This window comes from Rhea pennata, chromosome 5 (genome assembly GCF_028389875.1).
Source record: "Rhea pennata isolate bPtePen1 chromosome 5, bPtePen1.pri, whole genome shotgun sequence".
NCBI lineage: Eukaryota > Metazoa > Chordata > Aves > Rheiformes > Rheidae > Rhea > Rhea pennata.
The window spans coordinates 15,848,112-15,865,594 of record NC_084667.1 but is presented as its reverse complement, the minus strand read 5'-3'; the positions used below and the strand labels follow the sequence as shown (position 1 = coordinate 15,865,594).

At 38.5% G+C, this 17,483-nt stretch overlaps 1 protein-coding gene across 1 annotated transcript in view; it reads right to left on the bottom strand.

Annotated features, from left to right (window-relative positions):
- The window catches only part of LOC134141141 (cytosolic phospholipase A2 epsilon-like), a 34,007-nt gene that overhangs the window by 3,820 nt on the left and 12,704 nt on the right, over positions 1–17,483 (bottom strand). Inside the window, exons 5-17 of the mRNA XM_062577124.1 lie at positions 16,928–17,059; positions 16,246–16,286; positions 10,174–10,216; positions 9,526–9,589; positions 8,006–8,148; positions 7,757–7,846; positions 7,009–7,046; positions 5,174–5,309; positions 3,719–3,855; positions 2,199–2,421; positions 1,175–1,289; positions 458–595; positions 74–181 (exon numbers count right to left, since the gene is read on the bottom strand). Coding sequence (XP_062433108.1) covers positions 74–181; positions 458–595; positions 1,175–1,289; positions 2,199–2,421; positions 3,719–3,855; positions 5,174–5,309; positions 7,009–7,046; positions 7,757–7,846; positions 8,006–8,148; positions 9,526–9,589; positions 10,174–10,216; positions 16,246–16,286; positions 16,928–17,059 — 1,408 coding nt within the window. The remainder of the gene's footprint in view (positions 1–73; positions 182–457; positions 596–1,174; positions 1,290–2,198; positions 2,422–3,718; positions 3,856–5,173; positions 5,310–7,008; positions 7,047–7,756; positions 7,847–8,005; positions 8,149–9,525; positions 9,590–10,173; positions 10,217–16,245; positions 16,287–16,927; positions 17,060–17,483) is intronic.

Below are 17,483 nucleotides of genomic sequence, written 5' to 3'. Positions count from 1 at the left end.
TGTGCACAATTCCAGGAGAGAATAAATGACACCAATAGATGCTGGTGGTAAACAAAATACAAAAATATCTTACCAATATCTTTTACTCTGTCTCTTGTCCATTTACTCCAGAAGTCCTCTGAATCAACAGCCAAATTCCACACATACATCACATCTATGGAAAATATACTACTCCACATGCCTGTAATGTGAAAGAGGGTATAGAAATTGATTGATGGAGTAGTCTTGAAAGAATTTTAATTAATACATAACTTCAATCCTTCTCCAGGGATACTTCCTTTTTGTCTGGACGTATATCTCTGTGAGCATAGTTCCAACATGTGTCCTCACTAATGCAAACTCACACCTGCTCAACCTGTTTGCCCAGGTCTTCCCAGTGCTGTCCATCACAGATCATGTGCTCACTAGCACCAGCTGCTTCCTGGGTAGACTGACATTCCCTCTAGACAATAGTCACCTTGCATGTAGCAGATCCGAGTCTCTGAGAGCCTCTTCACCAGCCTCCCCATAAAGAATTCACTTCCAAAATGTTCCGCACGAATAGATGCTCCATACTTCAAGAGACCAACTTCATAAGGAGTGAACTCCAGCCACTCTACAGTGACAGCAGCGAGAACATCAAAAGATGATAAGATTTTAATTATTGTTACAAATAATAGTACTAAAGAGCAGGAACAAATCTCAAGAAATACACCGTCTATCTCATAATACTCTGGCAACCAGCTATACCAGTATTAATATCATCTGCAATACTAATGAGTTGAAAGAACAGATTTTTCTTTTACATCAATGGAGGGTGGTCGCAGCCTGTGAGGTCTATTGATACAGCAACTTCTAGCAGAAAAGTCTTGGTCTGAATGAAATTTTAAGTGTTCCCTGCAGTTAGTCTTGCCCAAAAGCCTACATTGTTCAGGCATGTCTCATGCCCTGTAGGGTAGCAGTGACAGAACACTTCACATTTGCCTGGTATCATTACCTCTTGACTGTTCATATTAAACAAATACTGCAAAAACACTAGAGGAGATAGTGATTTTCCTGCCACTGCACTTGAAATTTAAAAAGGCTTTTCTGTGATTAAAATGAAAGCATTATTGAAGGTGGTTATATACGTTAAGTCTTAGTTCAGACTTCCTAGATCACAAAGCTATGAAAAAATCTCAATCATAACCATTACCTCTAAATGCCTGAGCGCTATAGTTGGACTTGAGGTTGATGGCCACATAGATGGGCAACGGGTTCTGACCTTTATCCACTGCTTTCCGTTGATCTGAGAGTCTATGTTCATCTTTCTGGTTTTGAAGAGAAAAGATTAATGGGGTGAGGTGAAAAACAATTTGTACTTCAAATAATATAATGTGAATTACGAACATCTGTCAGAAATATTTGACATGAGATTTTTCCAGACTTGTAAAGTGTCCCATAAGCATCAGCTATCCTACAAGGGTTCTTAGTTTTTGAGATATGCAGAGACTGACTGCAGATTCATCGAGGATAAAACAGTACCTGGAAATAAGTATGTGGCTGGATGAAAGGTAAGGTTGGAGAGAGGATCTCCAGGTTGGCTGGAGATCAAGGAACAGAGTTTATCATATTTTAACATATGTTCCAAGTACATACAGGTGCAAGAGTGTATTGTATTACACATGACAATTTTAACATTCCTTGTATAAACATAAGCCAGAAGGACTCTACTAAGTTATATCAGAAGTACCACTATTTCCAAAAATCTTTCTTAAACTTCGGTAACATATTCAGAAAATGGTCTTTCCTGCTACTTAACCCATCTCCATCTGCAAAACATTTAACTAAGGCACTGTACAAATGTATATGTTCGATTTTGCTAGTGAAGTAAATTAATTAAGATTTTTAAGTATGTCTTCTAGTCAGAATACATTTCAGAATATCTAATGTCTAAAGCGTTTTGCTTACATTTCAAAATAGATTTTTTTCTCGGGAATTTTTTTCTTTTCTAAGAAGCTAGAATGCCATGGCTGCTTCAGTTCAAGGTCAGCTTCATTTTAGAGCAAGAGTAGTGTTTCAGTAATGGATCTGAATACACAGCATTTAATTGACCACTAAACTAATTATTTGCATTAATAGTCCTGAGTGTCTTGCCAGGGTTTTTCTTCTCCTTTATAGTTACAGAAATTCACCACTTTGGGGGGGGGTGGGAGGGAGAGAGAAGTAATATTTAATACCTTATCATGTAGCATGGATTCAATGACAAGCCCCCATAAGTCTATGAAAGATGTCATATGTCCTTCTTTAGTCCTCTCCATCAGGTCATTATAATAGTACTTCAGACAATCCAAAGAAAAACAGCAAATCTTCGATTTGGTTACTTGCTTGCGAGCTTCCGTGATTGCCTCTTCAAGATATTTTTGTGACCAGTTAGCATCTTCATATAAGTTTGCCATTGTCCTGAAGAAACATTAGAAGAAAATAATGAAGGAGGACTAATGCGGTGGGCTGGCCTCATAGAGCTTTAAGCAGCCTATTTGCTTTTTTCAGTTCATATGGAGATCATAACCAGAAATTAAACACACCATAAATCTCATTTTAAGAGCAAACAAAACCTCTCAAGCTTTTCTGGGGTTTTGATGATAAAAGTTTATGGGGGCTGGAAAAAAAAAGGGGGAGGACAAATTGGCGTGAGAAGAAGATCCATAGAAATCTATGAAATACAGGGATACGACAAGTCACCACCAAGCCTATCTCTTGGAAGCTGGGTGCATTCTAGGGAAGAGCCACTACAGGTTTGCTCTCGTCTTACACTTCTTTTCCCAGGCACCCATTACTGGCTACCAATAGAGAGACACAACTAGAAGGCGCTTGGATCTTTGCCATGTCCTGCTTTGATTATTCTTGTTTGTCTCCTTGAAATCAAAACATGGACAGTCACATTCAGGTCTCCACAAACATGCAGAGAAGTTAAAGGACTTTGGCAAATAACTTAGATAAACCTGAGATTAAGCATGTAATTCAGTGCAAAAATTGTCTTTGGTTTCAACCAGATGTAGATGAGTAGTTTTGGTGATCTATATTCTTACTGGTTTGGCTGTAAAAGCTTAGCTATAGTGCGCTAAAGGTCTGGCAACATATCTCCTACATTGTGGAGGAATTGGAACTAGCTAGAATCTACAGGATTAAATACTTAAAAGATATTTCACGTATGACAGCAGCTGAGGTATGCCCACACAGAGAAAAGAGCAGTTTAAGATGAACAACAACAGCCATAGTCTGGTTGAGGTCTATAACACAGCATCATTCTTTGGATTGTCTGCAACAGAATTAATTCCACTAGTCCCAAATGTGTCTTTACCAGAACAAGATGCACTCCACTACATCCAAAATGAAAGTGAGAATCACCAGAAAATGGCAGGCATAAATTCCTCTTCCCATCTTTCTTCAAATTCTAGTCTAAAGACAAATTCATTGCATTCAGTCTAAGCTATAATTGATAAAATATGAAAAGGTAACAGAGCAATTACATGAAAATTTCAGGCACAGGCTGTGTTAATGTGGTGACAAAAGCAATTGATGAATGTGATGATCAATCTCTTACTTGATGTGTTTTGTTTCTTAGCTCTAGATGGACACAGAGAAGATCATGGGGAAAATAGAAATGCTTCTATTTAGGAAGTGCAATATAGAATGATGGTGCAGTACAAACAACCAACACAAATATAAATACAAATCCTGTTCAGATCATTCTCACCACGTGGTTCCCGATAAACCACCGATGTAGGAAATGCAGTCTAATAGATTCAGTTTTTGGAGACCCAGTAGGCTGCCATACATTGCTGTTAACGATCTTGTCCCGCCTCCAGTCGTCGTGATTGCCACCACTGGCACCTTTTCAACACAGCAAAGCAAAAAGCTAGTGAAAACCATGTGTATATTAGAGATAAGCAATCCTTTTTTTTTTTTTTTTTTTTTTTTTTTTTGCAGAAATTGTGTAGATCACTTAAAAGGTTTCGTAGAAACAATATGCAACGATGTGACTGTTGAAAAAGGATGTGGTCTATGCAGAAGGTTTCTGTTACTACCACCTAGCTGAGAGGATAGTGGGGCCTTATATTTTATCCCCATAAAGGTGCAGGGGGAGGGGAACTGTTTACTTCATACATAATTAGAAATCAGCCTCATCACCTTGGAATGCTTCTCAAGGTGTGCTATTAGAAGCTATCATAAAAATATATAGGATTTATGATGCCAGAGTAGATTAGGAAATCCGTGATTCTGGCTCTAGCAATGATTAATGTTTCAGAAGAACGCACAACACCCTGTAATCAGCTAAAGTGCACAATACCGTAGCCTTCCTAACCTCAGGACAGTAATTACTTTATGTTCTGAAGCACAGTCATTGATAAGGGCTTTTTTTTCCCCCAGGTTTTAATATAGAGAATATTCTTATCTTAAACTTTTCCTAATCATTTTCTAATCATACCTTTTTTTTTTTTTACACAATTTTGAAGTTAAAAAATTTACAATTAAAAATTAAAAATTTTTAGTCGCCTGTTAAAGAGATTATTACTGTGAGTACGTTCTTACTTTCATGGTCTTCAAAATCCAACTAGACATAAGCAGTCACAAAACTTATGACTGAAATACGCAGGCATGAGTTAAAAAGGTGTTAAAAGTAACTTTTAATCAATTATTTTATCAATGCATCTCATTGATTCTGAGAGATTCACTCAATAGTTTCAACTAGTAGTCAGTTTTCCTAACAATACATCTTTCCTCTGCAGAAACCACCTAGAGTGCTTTTATTCAGATGTCTGTGTGCAAACTTAGCTACCTCAATTCAGAGTCCCCTCACAAATGACACGACTGTCTCCTTGCCTCCCTGACGAGGCAGGATACCCCAGCAGCGCGTCCCTCTTACTCCATGCTTGTCCACTATGAACTTTCCTCCTGCGACTCCTATGAGCAATTTCAGGAGCAAACAGAAATTGGTTAAATCGGGGCGCTGCTGAGGCATGTCCTCCCTCCCTGGTCTCCTACGCAGACCAGCTGCTGCTTCTTTTGCTCCCGTCTCTTTTTCTAGGAAGCTAGGCCTGAACAAGAACTGTAGGATTAATTAGGCTATTTATTTTTATTCACGGTTTCAGCTTGTGGGCCAGGTCCTGATCGTTGAAGAGGAGTTGTTACAGGGGACTATATGGCTTGCCTCATGGTCTTTCAGATCTTCCTCCAAATGAAGAATCTTTTTCAGAGCAGCAGCAACGTATTTCTTCCTTTTTTGCAGGAAGTCCTGCTCTTCCCTGCACAGGCTATACCCCAAGCGCACATCTAGATCTCCTGAGCTGGAATACACCACAGGACAAATAAATGCACAAGGCATTTACAGGTTATTTCAGGATACATAGGACAATTAATCAGTTAACTCCCCAGATAAATAGCAAAGCAAGCTATTTCCAACTCTGCACACTGAATAAGGAATAGAAGAAAATGCAGTATTTCTATTACCAGCAAGAAGAAGTAGCAAAGACAGAAATTTCCAAGGTCTATTAGATTTCTTGTGCATATAGGCACAAAGACAAGACACGTACACCAGAGAGAGATCACCAAAAAGGGTAATTTCAAGAATAATTTTTCAATATCCATTTCATTTTTTCATCATGACATCCTGAAAAATTCAGAGCGATGTCACAGGTTTTAAAATTCACATTCTCTGTTCACTAACGTTTCTTTTTTAACTGGAGTTCCTAATGAGCCACCTGATCAAGCTTGAACTATAGGACAAGCTCCGCAGTATCACACGTCAAACTTTGGTGAAATTCTGCTAACTTGTGGGGCTTTGCAGAGGTGTACATCTTTGTCTAACACAAGCAAATAGGTGCGCAGCCCTAGGGAGCAGTGACACCTGCAGTGGACAGTCCTTACTGTACTGTCTTCTATCTGCAATTGGCTTCTGCTGGTTGTTTTGATTATATTACAACTCCAAATGGAGTAGGTATCATAGTGGTGTGTCAACATGTAAGCAGGAACAAATACACAGAATCACAGAAGGGTCAAGGCTGGAAAGGACATCTGGAGATTGCCTTGTCCAACCTCCCTGCTCTGAGCAGGGTCTGCTAGAACAAGCTGCTCAGCGCCGTGTCCCCTCAGGTTTTGAATACCACCAAGGATGTATTCTTCCGGGAAGAATTTTTAATCCACAGCTCTGATCTGGCTGGATATCCAGGATGAGGAATTCCTTATGCTCCCTCAGAACTTCTCTGATTTCTGATGCCTTTTACCTGTGCACTGAACAGTTTTCTAGATAAGCATTTACATGCTTCATCCTACAAACAGGTAAGAAAACCTACTATTTTTTCCACATGGGGAGCCACACTGAGTTTTATCCCTTGAGAAATGTGAAGCACAAGAAAAAGATTTTGCAGGAAAAAGGTACAAATAACAAACAAAAGGAAATTCATGTTTGTGTGCCCTCAAAAATTCAAATATGCTTGCTACTAAGAAACACATTCTCAAAATGCCCAAATCTTCTGGATCACATCACCCTCTGGTGGCTGTAAACTTCATTCTGAATATTATTTTCAGCAATAGTTCACAAACACAAAAGTTTCATGGGTTAATGTTAGTAATTTCTGTTTCTCATTGGTGCATCATACCTGAATTTTGAAAACAGAATATGGTCATTTGATTGATCTTCTAAAAGAAAATAACTTTCTTGGTGTCAGAAGAAAAAAAATGATGCTTAAAAGTTCCAAACAACATCTTCTCTTGCTCACTCACTCTCACTGTGTATGTGTATATATATATATCTGTATTCTGTTAGATTTACATTTTAATACAGCTTGTTATTGGATTGAGATTGAGGAAGTAACATTTTTTCCTATGCTCTGAACTTCACCTACACTTGGATTTACCTTAGACACCTATCCGAGTTCAAGATAAAGCACTGGAGTGTTTTTCCTCTCTCCAATGACTACAGAAAAAAAGTCTAGATAACTAGTTTACAATAATCCCGGACATTAGGACAAGAAGAGGCTATCTTACCATTTTCTTGCTGTCAAACACAAGTCAAGGGATTGATCCTAGAAATCAAGAAAGTAAAGTTAAATACCACTGGATTTTTAGACATTCCTTCAAACGCAGGCAAGGCTCCTTCCACAGGAGAGGAGGTTCTCAGATGAGAATTCAAAAGACTAAGGACATTGTTCTGGTTTGATGAACCAAAGTCTCATTCCCTGTTCTGTAATCAAATTCATCCTCATCCAAAGAGCCTGCTTGCTTAGGGCAGTTATTGGGCAAGGAGCCTCCACGTTGTGCTGTCTCGCAGCGGGCACGCTTGGGAGGAACACCCAGAACCAGGTAAGTTACTTCATTCCTTAGAAAAAGTTACATATGAAAGCACACTTTAGTGCCGATATATACAAGGTAAGATATGAAATTAAGCTTATATTCTGAGGGTTTTTTAATTACTAGCCACTGTAGAATTACCTCATTATTTAAGAAGAAATTTTGGCATGCGTGTACTTACGTCAGTCATCTTTAATCCTTAAAATAACTTAAAACTAATTTTAAAATGCAAGTTCGCTATGATTTTCAGATTGTTATAATGACTGTTAACATCTTCTTCCTTAAAATTGAATACAGCAACCTTTTAATTTTTTAAAACATTTTCAATTAATGTTCCTACAATTTTACAAAGATATTTTGTTCATTCAATATCTTTATTTCTATTAGGATAAAAATAATCATGATAACTGTTGGAAAACTATTTCAAAGGGCTCACAGCACTCACCTCGTCTACTGTTATTTTCTTCTGCAAAGGGAGCAAATTCAGAGGCAAAGAGAGGACTCCATTTTCCACTATTCCATTTTTATCTGTCAACTAAGACAAAGTGGAAAGTGGTAGGGATAAAATAAAAGTGAAATGTTTGTCATCTCTAGAACTTCTCACATAAAGAGGATTAGTTCAGTTCATTGTTTAAATTAATTTATTCTGCTAATTTCATTAAAGTTAGTGATAGCATAGAAATGAGGAACATACCTCTTCTGGCAGTACAACATCCAATCTTGTCTGGTCATTTATGACACAGTGAAATGCAAGGATCCTACGGCTGGGGTCAGAGACCAGCAAAATCTTCTGGCTTCCTTCATGGGACCCTTTCACTATAAATGTAAGTTCCTGATCTAAAAATAGAGGTAGAGAAGAAAGAGAATTTTTAACTGTTCCAAGCAAGCCCCTAAGCTGATAAACAAAACCTACCTTTACTCTGCACACTTCTTGTCTAGTTTTCCTCACACCATGGTGATTAAATAGACTTTGGAGGTCTAAAGCAGATTAAAACCTAATAGAAAACATCTTGGTGGACCTGTATAAAATATTAATACCTAGAAATTATGCATTTTTGAAATACTGCAGAATATTATTTAGTAGGTGCTTTAAATAAGTAAATTAGCTTTAAATGAACAAGTAAAACCAAGATTTAGATTTGAAGGAGTATTAGTTTAAAGGAGTTCTGAATTATCTGAATGGAACAGGATATTGATTTATTTGATGCAAGTCTGCTCTGATACAATCTTGTAAATTTTATTGTATGTCATATTTGCTGCAACAGTCAAATGTTTCTAAATGAAAGTCAAGCAGACTGATGTGTGCCTTCTGTCACTACCGCTCAGTAATAATCATATCACCAAAACTGAGACAACTGATCAATGCAAAACTGGTGTTTCTTGCACAGAAAAGCCTTTATATTCATGGAGAGATCCTATGCTATTCTTCTGCAAGATTAAGGGCAACAGGCATATAATCTTAGGTCACTCATCTTTCCCACCAAGGTACGTTTCAGACCAAATCTTCCCATAATGTGACTCAGCTGCTGTTAACATTTGCTTCAAAATGGTTGCTTTTCCATTCATGAATTATCTAGAAAGTCATTATTTCTCCAGATTCACCCCATAAGCAACTTTACACAAGGCACTGCTCATTCAAATGAACTTACACAGGCTATTGAAAAGTCTTATTGTATTTACTAGGCTTTAATTTTACAAGCAAAAGCCTGATTTGGCCATAATTTGTAGTTTGTGCAGACTTAAATTCAAGAGCTTAAGGTTATTGTTTTTGCTCAAGCAAGTCAAGAAAAAAAGTTTCTTTCAGAATCCAGCATACAGAAACCTTGTACATGCTCAATCCCAAACTAAACATATAGGGACAATTTCTATACAGGAATGTAATTATAAGATAATTTTAAAAGAGGATCCAAATTAATTAATTTCCATTTTGAACAAGCAAAACACCATGATAACTAGTACAATTTATTCCAAATTTTTAGTACTAGTATATATAGCATTATTTTTGCATAAACTTAAGATTTGCCTGCAAACTAAATATTTAAATAATTTAACTTTTGACTTACATAATCTTTCTGCAAAATGAGGCACAGTGAAACTAAGTATCATGGGACACAGCTAGGGTAACATGTGCAACAGATTATTAATTTTTCAACATCTGTTATAACAACTGAATCACAACAGAAAAACAATAGGTTAATGAAGCAATAACCTCACTTGTGGCTTGCTGCTTCAGCTTCCCTGTATCCACTCGAACCTCCAAACAGGAAACTTCACGTGCCTGTAAGAGAGAGGATAAGTGATGGAAAAAAACAGTGTGAATGTCACCGAGCGATTCATCCTGTTCTCAATTAACCCCCATAGTTCATCAATGAGTAACCTTATTAGCTGTTATCATCTCTTTAGATGACATAATGATAATACTGACACAGCATTTTTCCGGGTTGGAAAGTAAAGAGGAAAAGCTCATGAGCTGCTTCAACTTGGAAGTGAGACACAACAAAACGAGGGTGAGACCTATTCAAAATAACAGGTGTCTGGAGGTATGGGACTTCTTATTAGCATTTTATCACTTTCCTCATTAGCTCCTGCTAGTTCTGGCCATAATGTAATTGATAGGAAGTTCAAGCTTATAGTAGCAAGTGAGGGCACAGCACAGCCGACTGCTGTGTTGTTGCCTGCTTTTGGCAGAAGGTGCCATTCCCCCAGAGCAGCAGCAACTGCTGATCCTTGATGACAAATACAGACCCTTCTTCTCGGTAGAACAGCGTGGCCAACAGTCCTGGCTTTGGAACATGACTCTTAAGTTTCCACAGTTAAAAACATGAACATTTCATAGGAAAGATGATAACAAACGAACATTACCACTAGTACTCCATTAGTAATGATGGGATCAGGATAGTCCAGACTGAAAAATAAAATGGAAAATACAATGTCATGATTGGAATAACTCAGATAAATATTTAAGTCTATGATTTTTTCAATTTTAATAATTGTTCTCATTCATACATGCTTTAAGTATGCTGGGAGGCAAAATGCTAGCAGACAGTCTGAGTGGCCTGTTTTTCTGCACTTTTTTCATGAATATGAAGCTGGGCTTTTTACTGCTGTGGTATTCCAGACCTGCATTAATATAATCACATAATGATTTTTCAAGTGAAACATACTGAGTCTGAGGAGAACTGGAGATTATTATATCTACCTTGATTGTTTTAAATATGTTCTATTTCCCATTTCATGGGTGGAACTACCACGTACACTATCGGTTTTGAGTATAAATTCACAAGAAAATAACTTTGCAAAGAATTTTCCCCAAAATCCAAACTTTATAAACAGTCTGAATTTTAATTTCCAAATCAACATTCTCCTTTAAGGTAAGAAAATTAAATGGCTAAATGCTGCAACGAACACTCAGGAAAAACTTTACAGTAACAAAGACTATTAAGTACTGGAAGCAGCTACCTAAGAATTTTGTAGGATCTCCTTTTTGAAAGTTTATTAAAAATGAGTTCAAAAAACATTTATCAGGAATGGGCAAAATATATTCAGTGTTCCTATCTCCATGCAGGGAACTGGATTTAGTTATCATTCAAGATTTCTTCCAGACACAAAATTCTGCACTTATTTATTTTTTTATAGTCAAAAAGTTGTAGCATTGCATGTGACATAGTGTCACGGCTCTCAAACACTTCATTAAAAAAATGAACGGGAGCAGATAAACAGAATAGGTAGATATTGAAAGATCTCAAGTTGTCTAGCCTGGAGACATTGAGTTAGAGAGAGAGAAAAAGATGTCTCTTTACAGAGGTAAATACCCAGGAGAGTGCAGTATTATTTGAGTTACTGGTAACAGCAAATATAAAGTTAGATGGATAATGAGAAGGTCTAAGGCATGACTTTCAAATAGGTCAGAAAGAACACTACAGAACTTGCACCATTGCACAAGACAGCTTGGTAAGCTCCTGGAAAGAGCAAGGATGGTGCCAGCATTAAACACTGACAGCTGGGGTGACACCTGAAGGTTGGTGTCAGACTTGCTGCTACTGCCATAAGGAAGCCCAGCTGTGACCAGCTGTTGGCTGTCTTATGCTGTATCTCAAGATTCCTGCTGGTCACAGCACAGAACAGAACCCCCCTGGTGACATGCACACTTCTTTCAAGAAGGAGGAAAGCATTCACCTTTCTCTGAAGCTTTGGAAATCTGCCATGGCCAGAGACATGAAGCTGAGCTCAGTGTAGAGGAGCTCTTACTGTTCAGACTGGCAGGGACCTTTGAATATTTTGCCTACCTCTGGAGCACTGGATAAGGTGCACTTCTTAGGATTAGTTGGAAATTTCCTTAACAAATATCCTAATATGGCACAGCCCACATTACATATGCTAATACTCCTGTCCTCTCCTCGCTGCCTACTACAGTTTGTGGTTTCTGGCCTTTCGCACTGCATTCTCAGTTTCAGAGTACTAAGGAATCTAGATTTCTAGATAAAAACGTATATATTTTCATTCTTTCACATCAGATCCGGCTTCCTCTCAGTAGGAAGTAGCCACATAGCATAGGCTACTTTCCTGAGTTTTCTGACAGCTTGATTCCTGTTCCAGGGAGAAACATGGAGGACAGTATAAAATCTCTGCGCTCCAAAAGAGACACAGAGACAGCTTATTCCAAGAGCACTTGTTTCTCATCTCCTGCAAGTGCTATTGCTTTATGAAAACAGAAAAGAATCGCAGAAAGACTCACTGTCTCTCAACACTGAAAGAGAAACACTTTCAAAGAACAAGAAAACTGTATTAGCCTCAAAGGTGCTTTGGCTATGTTCTTCCTTGACTTAAACTTTTGCCTTAAGAATCCTTCAGGCCACGTGGTTTCCTGTCACAATTATAAACAGTACAAAACCCCCCAAATAGATCAAGCTTCAGCCTAATCTGAAAGTCTCCTCAACAGGGCCCAAACCAAACTACAAGTATGATCTGCTGCTCCCCATAAACACAGGGGAAATTTTTCAAAAGAACATAGCAGAACTACAGAAAGAAAAAATTTTTTATTTTCTAAAAATCATGCTTTTGCCATATTTCAATAATTAACATTAAAATTTTATACAACTTTTTGTACATCTATTTACATTTGTGTGGGTGCTTTATTTCAAACAATTTCACATTTGAAAAAAAAAGAAAGGGGGGGAATTGAGCTGAAAGGTTGTATGAGAATAGTCCTTCATTCTTCTAGGTATTATTTTCAGATGAACCTCCTCAACTTGGGACATCTGAAAGACAGGAAGAGGCCAAAAAGATCATCAGCAGAGCCAGCAATACCCTGGCCTCCTTGAACTTCTTTGGCTCTCTTGGAAATTCAAAGTACCTTTTGGTTCGTTAGCAGTCCCTTTGTGGCCCTTAATATTAGGGCCTGGGCTTCAGTAAAAGTCAGAGGGAAGGGGGATGTTGAGGGAGCGAAGCCACCTAGTCCAGCGGGATCCTGTCCCCTCAGCAATTCGTAAAGGCTCATTCTGTTGCTGGACACTACCAGTGGAAACACAAGTGAGAGAGCCCACATTACCATTGAAAAAAAAATCACAAAATAACACAAAAAACACTGAATTATATGAATTTGCAACCTGTGTACAACACACTTACCTTTTCTGTCACTGCTGCTCAAGGGCAGCAGCTCTCGCGCCAGGTGGGCTCATGTTATGGGCTTATAAAACACCAGGCAGGTGTTTGCAATCCCTTGGCTCAGTTGCTGGTGGAAAGGCACTTGAAGGAAGGAGCATGCCTTCCTCCATGTTGTTAAGATCAAATATCGGATTCTTAGAGCCTGCCACGGGTGGTGGCAGCAAGGAGGTGTACGTTTGTAGTTACTGCAGGCAATGACATAAGAGCAAGACTAACCTGGGGACGGTACTCATCTTGCAGATGTGGAAAAAGAAACTACCAGAATGATAGTATTCTTCCATTTTAAATCCAAGATAACTGGAATGAATGCAAGAACCAAATTTTGTACAGCCCACTGGTAATTCAGGAGCAAATATTTATAATGTTCTTTAGTAAAAGTAACCTAAAACATAATCTTTGCAGTGAGGTCAACAAAATATGGGAGTGACAGAGCTACCATTGTAGGTGCAACCCAGGAAACGTTCTTGGCCTAGAGTTAAACTTCATGTATAATATCTGAAGTGCTGAAAAGAAATAACAGGCTGATACAGTAAGTTTTCTGATTGATAATCAGTAGGACCCAGACAGAAGATAGGGAAGTAAAAGGTAGTAAACTAGTTTAGACAAAATGTCACAGGGATTATAATTACATTTTTGGAGAAGATGCCCTATTTGCCTATAAAAACATTCTGTTCTCGTTGTTCCCATCACAGTATCAGACTTGTGGAAGCTATCCCACATGATTAGCTGTGCTCCTTGTTAGCACTATGGTTGGCTCTCCCCCACTTAAAATTATTTCTAAACTCTGTCACCTCTTCTCCAGCCCAGTAGTGCCTTCAGGATAGGTTAATTTATTAAAATGGCTTCTTTAATGTTTATAGGAAGAGGAACTTATACTGTCTTCTAATTGTTTCTCAGGCCTCTGAATATCTAGTGATTTCTTTCTGCAGAAATCTTTTCCTCAGTGGCTTCATTGTGCTCCCCGGATGGGTTTGGTTCAACAGCAACCAGTTTTCCTTACAGGTTTCAACAGTCAAATCTTCGTTTATAGAGCCTGCCTTCTTCCATTTCCCTTCAGCAACAAAACCTCGGTGTTTTTTTTTGTCTCTGATAGTACTACAGTAGTTCAGCATCCTAATAGGGAACCAGAGTCTACAGTAACATACTTCCATCTTTCCACAGTGTAATGTCCATATTTTTTTCCCCGATTGAAATTCTCCATCTGAGTATTCCTGTCAGTGTGAAAAATAGCCAAACTCTTGTTCCAAAGTGGATCTTATTTTCAGTGCTCACCTTTCTGGACCAGTGAGATTTCCCGCTTGGGCTCTGCTCCTTTGCCAGAACCTGCTGAGCTTGTTAAACTCAGAAGAGGTATGTTTGGTACATAGCTTTCTGGTGACCCATCTCATCTACTTCAGTTTAGGCTTTCAGACCTTTCCATGACCCTCTAGCTTATCACAAGTAACGCAAATCATAGTCTCTAATTCTGTTCCTCAGACCCTTCATTTTGTTATTCCTTATGTCATGTTTTCCTATGTTGAGGAGAAAAAAAAACCCTCTCCATCTGCTCCAAGATCGTAGACCATGAGAAAATCTTCAGAAAACAAATTTTTCGTTAACTCAGCTGTATTTACATCTTTATTCCAAACTTGGTTGATGGGTAGACACTAACTCACACACGCATGCAAGAAATGCAAATGAGGGAGGAGGGGATATGTTTATCCACTTTCCAACACAAAACTCATTTCCTTAGAGTCTTCCTTTTTCTGTGACCTGTTGGAACCATTACAGTTACATTCCCTGACCTGACTGCCTGATGATGCAGCAATGCCTTCCCTTGTACGTGGATTTCTTCAGGACACAAATACTACATTAGTCACTAAAGTATCACATTCTATGAATGGGGAAAAAAATGGTTCACGAGAGTTCTTGTTGTAGCTACTGACCCATGACTGTTTCTGTCAAGGGTCCTTCTTACTTGCACAGTCTCCAGCATCATTTTCAGACCAGGAAAAATCTTGCTCAATCTGAAGAATCTCTAACTTTATCTATGGAGCATGCCCCCAGTGAGAGGCACCCTGTTGCAAGGTCCAGCAGAACCATTTGACATAAAGCCAGTGCTTGCATATCCTGAGAGAAATTCCAGCCTTTGTCTCTGTTTGCAAGCCTACCAGTGCGTAATACCCAGGCCTGACGACCTGCCTGGACCTCCTTCATCAACAAGCAGGATTACCAAGAATATAATTCAAAGTACCAACTCCATAAACCATCCTCTAACTTACAGAGGAAGACAGACTGCAGATAGGCTATTTGGGACATCTCCTGGTGCTCCAGTCCCCATCACCATTTTGGATTTCAGGACACTCCTAAGCTGTGACAGGCACCATTTACTCTATCAATACAGAGCTTTCTCCCAGTTTTGATGCACAGTAAACAGCAGAAATACAGCTCCTGGGAAGCCACCAGTAATAGGAGATTCTGGGGCTACTTTGTTAATGTTGATGAGATTTTTTGCTTGTGAAGCCTGCGATATCTTTCTCCATTCATAACATTGATATACTGCCTTTTCTCTAGCAATTCCTAACTTACTCTTCTGTTAGGAATAAACAAACTATTCAAACTCTCCACCAATACACCATCACGCCAGCACTTTCAAAGCGTCCCAAATGCCTTTAAGAGTTCCCAATAGCACATTTTCAGTTCAATAACATGGATCAAATTGCTAACAAAAATCCTTTCAAATAACTCCCTCAGAGTCATAAAGCATATTATGGAGATGGACTAGAATACCCATCGTTCTGCATTAGACTCCTTCTTCAATTAGAATAGCAGATTTCTCCACAGTGCTAATTAGCTGAAGCTAACATGTCCCCTGACACCTGAGCTCCACCCATAGCTCTCAAGCTTCTCAAGTGAAGTTGATGCTGCTCCTCCAGTTTTCCTGGTTCCTCAGCCCTCAGGCCCCCACAGGGATCTTTGCTCCTTTCTTTATGCAGAATATTTAGTTCCTCTCCCAGTCAGGACTGAGAGTGTAGTTATATATTAATCTAAAACAGCACCAGAGGAAGTAGGTGCCCAGGAGGTAGCAGTCAAACTGGGTAAAAATTACATTTTCAGATATTTGAAATCTAAAAATGTGTACTCTGGAATACCAAATGGTAACTTACTGGACTTGAATGTAAAGATCTAGATGATGCTTTCAGAGAAAGCACTATCACAGATGAATCAACTTTCCAGACTATTTTTCTACTGAATACAACAGTGTTAGATATAATTTAGGATTCTACTCACGTGTTCTGCAATGTGAACTCCACCTCCAACTCCTCACGTGCCTAAAAAGAGGGAAAAAAAGAGAAAGTAAGTTATATCACTTCTTTCTGTTAGTAGCTTTCACCACACCTATTATATATCATTTGTAAAATATGTACCTAAGATTGCACTTGGAAAATTCCCTGAATATAAAATAATTTGCCAAAAAGAAACCATGGTGCTATCTGAAGTTACTAAGCTTTCAGATATTGCTAAAAACAGTTGCTAAAATCAGTATTTTGAAACTTAAGCACCACATGAGCACACAGACTTGGGAAACAGCTATTCTGCTAAGTCAGCCCTTTCTCAGAATTGAATTCAGTACTAGAAAATCAGCAACTTTTGTATTCCTGGCTGAGAAATCAGTACTCAAATCAACAGCTAACAAAACATGCCAAAAATATCCTGAATGATGCAATTGGGGTGATTATTTCTAGGTGATTCCACCCTGAATTGTTAACAGCAGATTCTGCCCCACTGCACTCCACTAAAAATAACTTGAATGGGTCACAAGGATCTTTCTTGTAGTAGACCACAGTCTTTCTTACAATAGCAACAAAATATGATTTCAAGTAGATTTTTCCTATAACAAAACCCTGCACAAGGATATATTTAGGTGATTAAAAAGAAGTTGAGTTGTGTTCTCATGGATTTCATTGCTCACCTGTGGATTCAGCTGAAACTTCACCCGAACAGTACGTCCTACGGTGAGTTTATCTATGTCAAAGAGAACTGTGCAGAGTTCGTCATCCCTGGTGATCGTGTCTTCGTCACAGAGCTTTAGCTCCAGCACATTCTGCAAAATGAGGTTAAGAATTTCTCAGACTTCTATCCAATCTTTCAAAAATCTCAAGAAAAGGCATGTTTGGTTTACAGTCTGAGGGAAGAAGGTGAAAAAGGAACAGGTAAAATAGAAAAGAAAGGGAAAGATTTTGGAGGATTAAATTTTACGTTAATGGTCAGTGTCCATACAAAAAGAGGTGAGCTTGTCTATCACAGAGCTTAGGTGGTCTAATTTTATTAGAGGGAGGGAACATTTATCTGACAATATGACAGGAAATTAAAGTAGCTTCACTTCAAATTTGCCTGGGAGTTTGGATGACAGACTGTACGTGGGGACATGAAACAAGATGGGCAGGGTGTATAGAACATTCAAAAATTTGTCAAAACTAGGTGCATTACATGTTTCTGTCTTTGTTATATGACCATTGGCTGTCTCC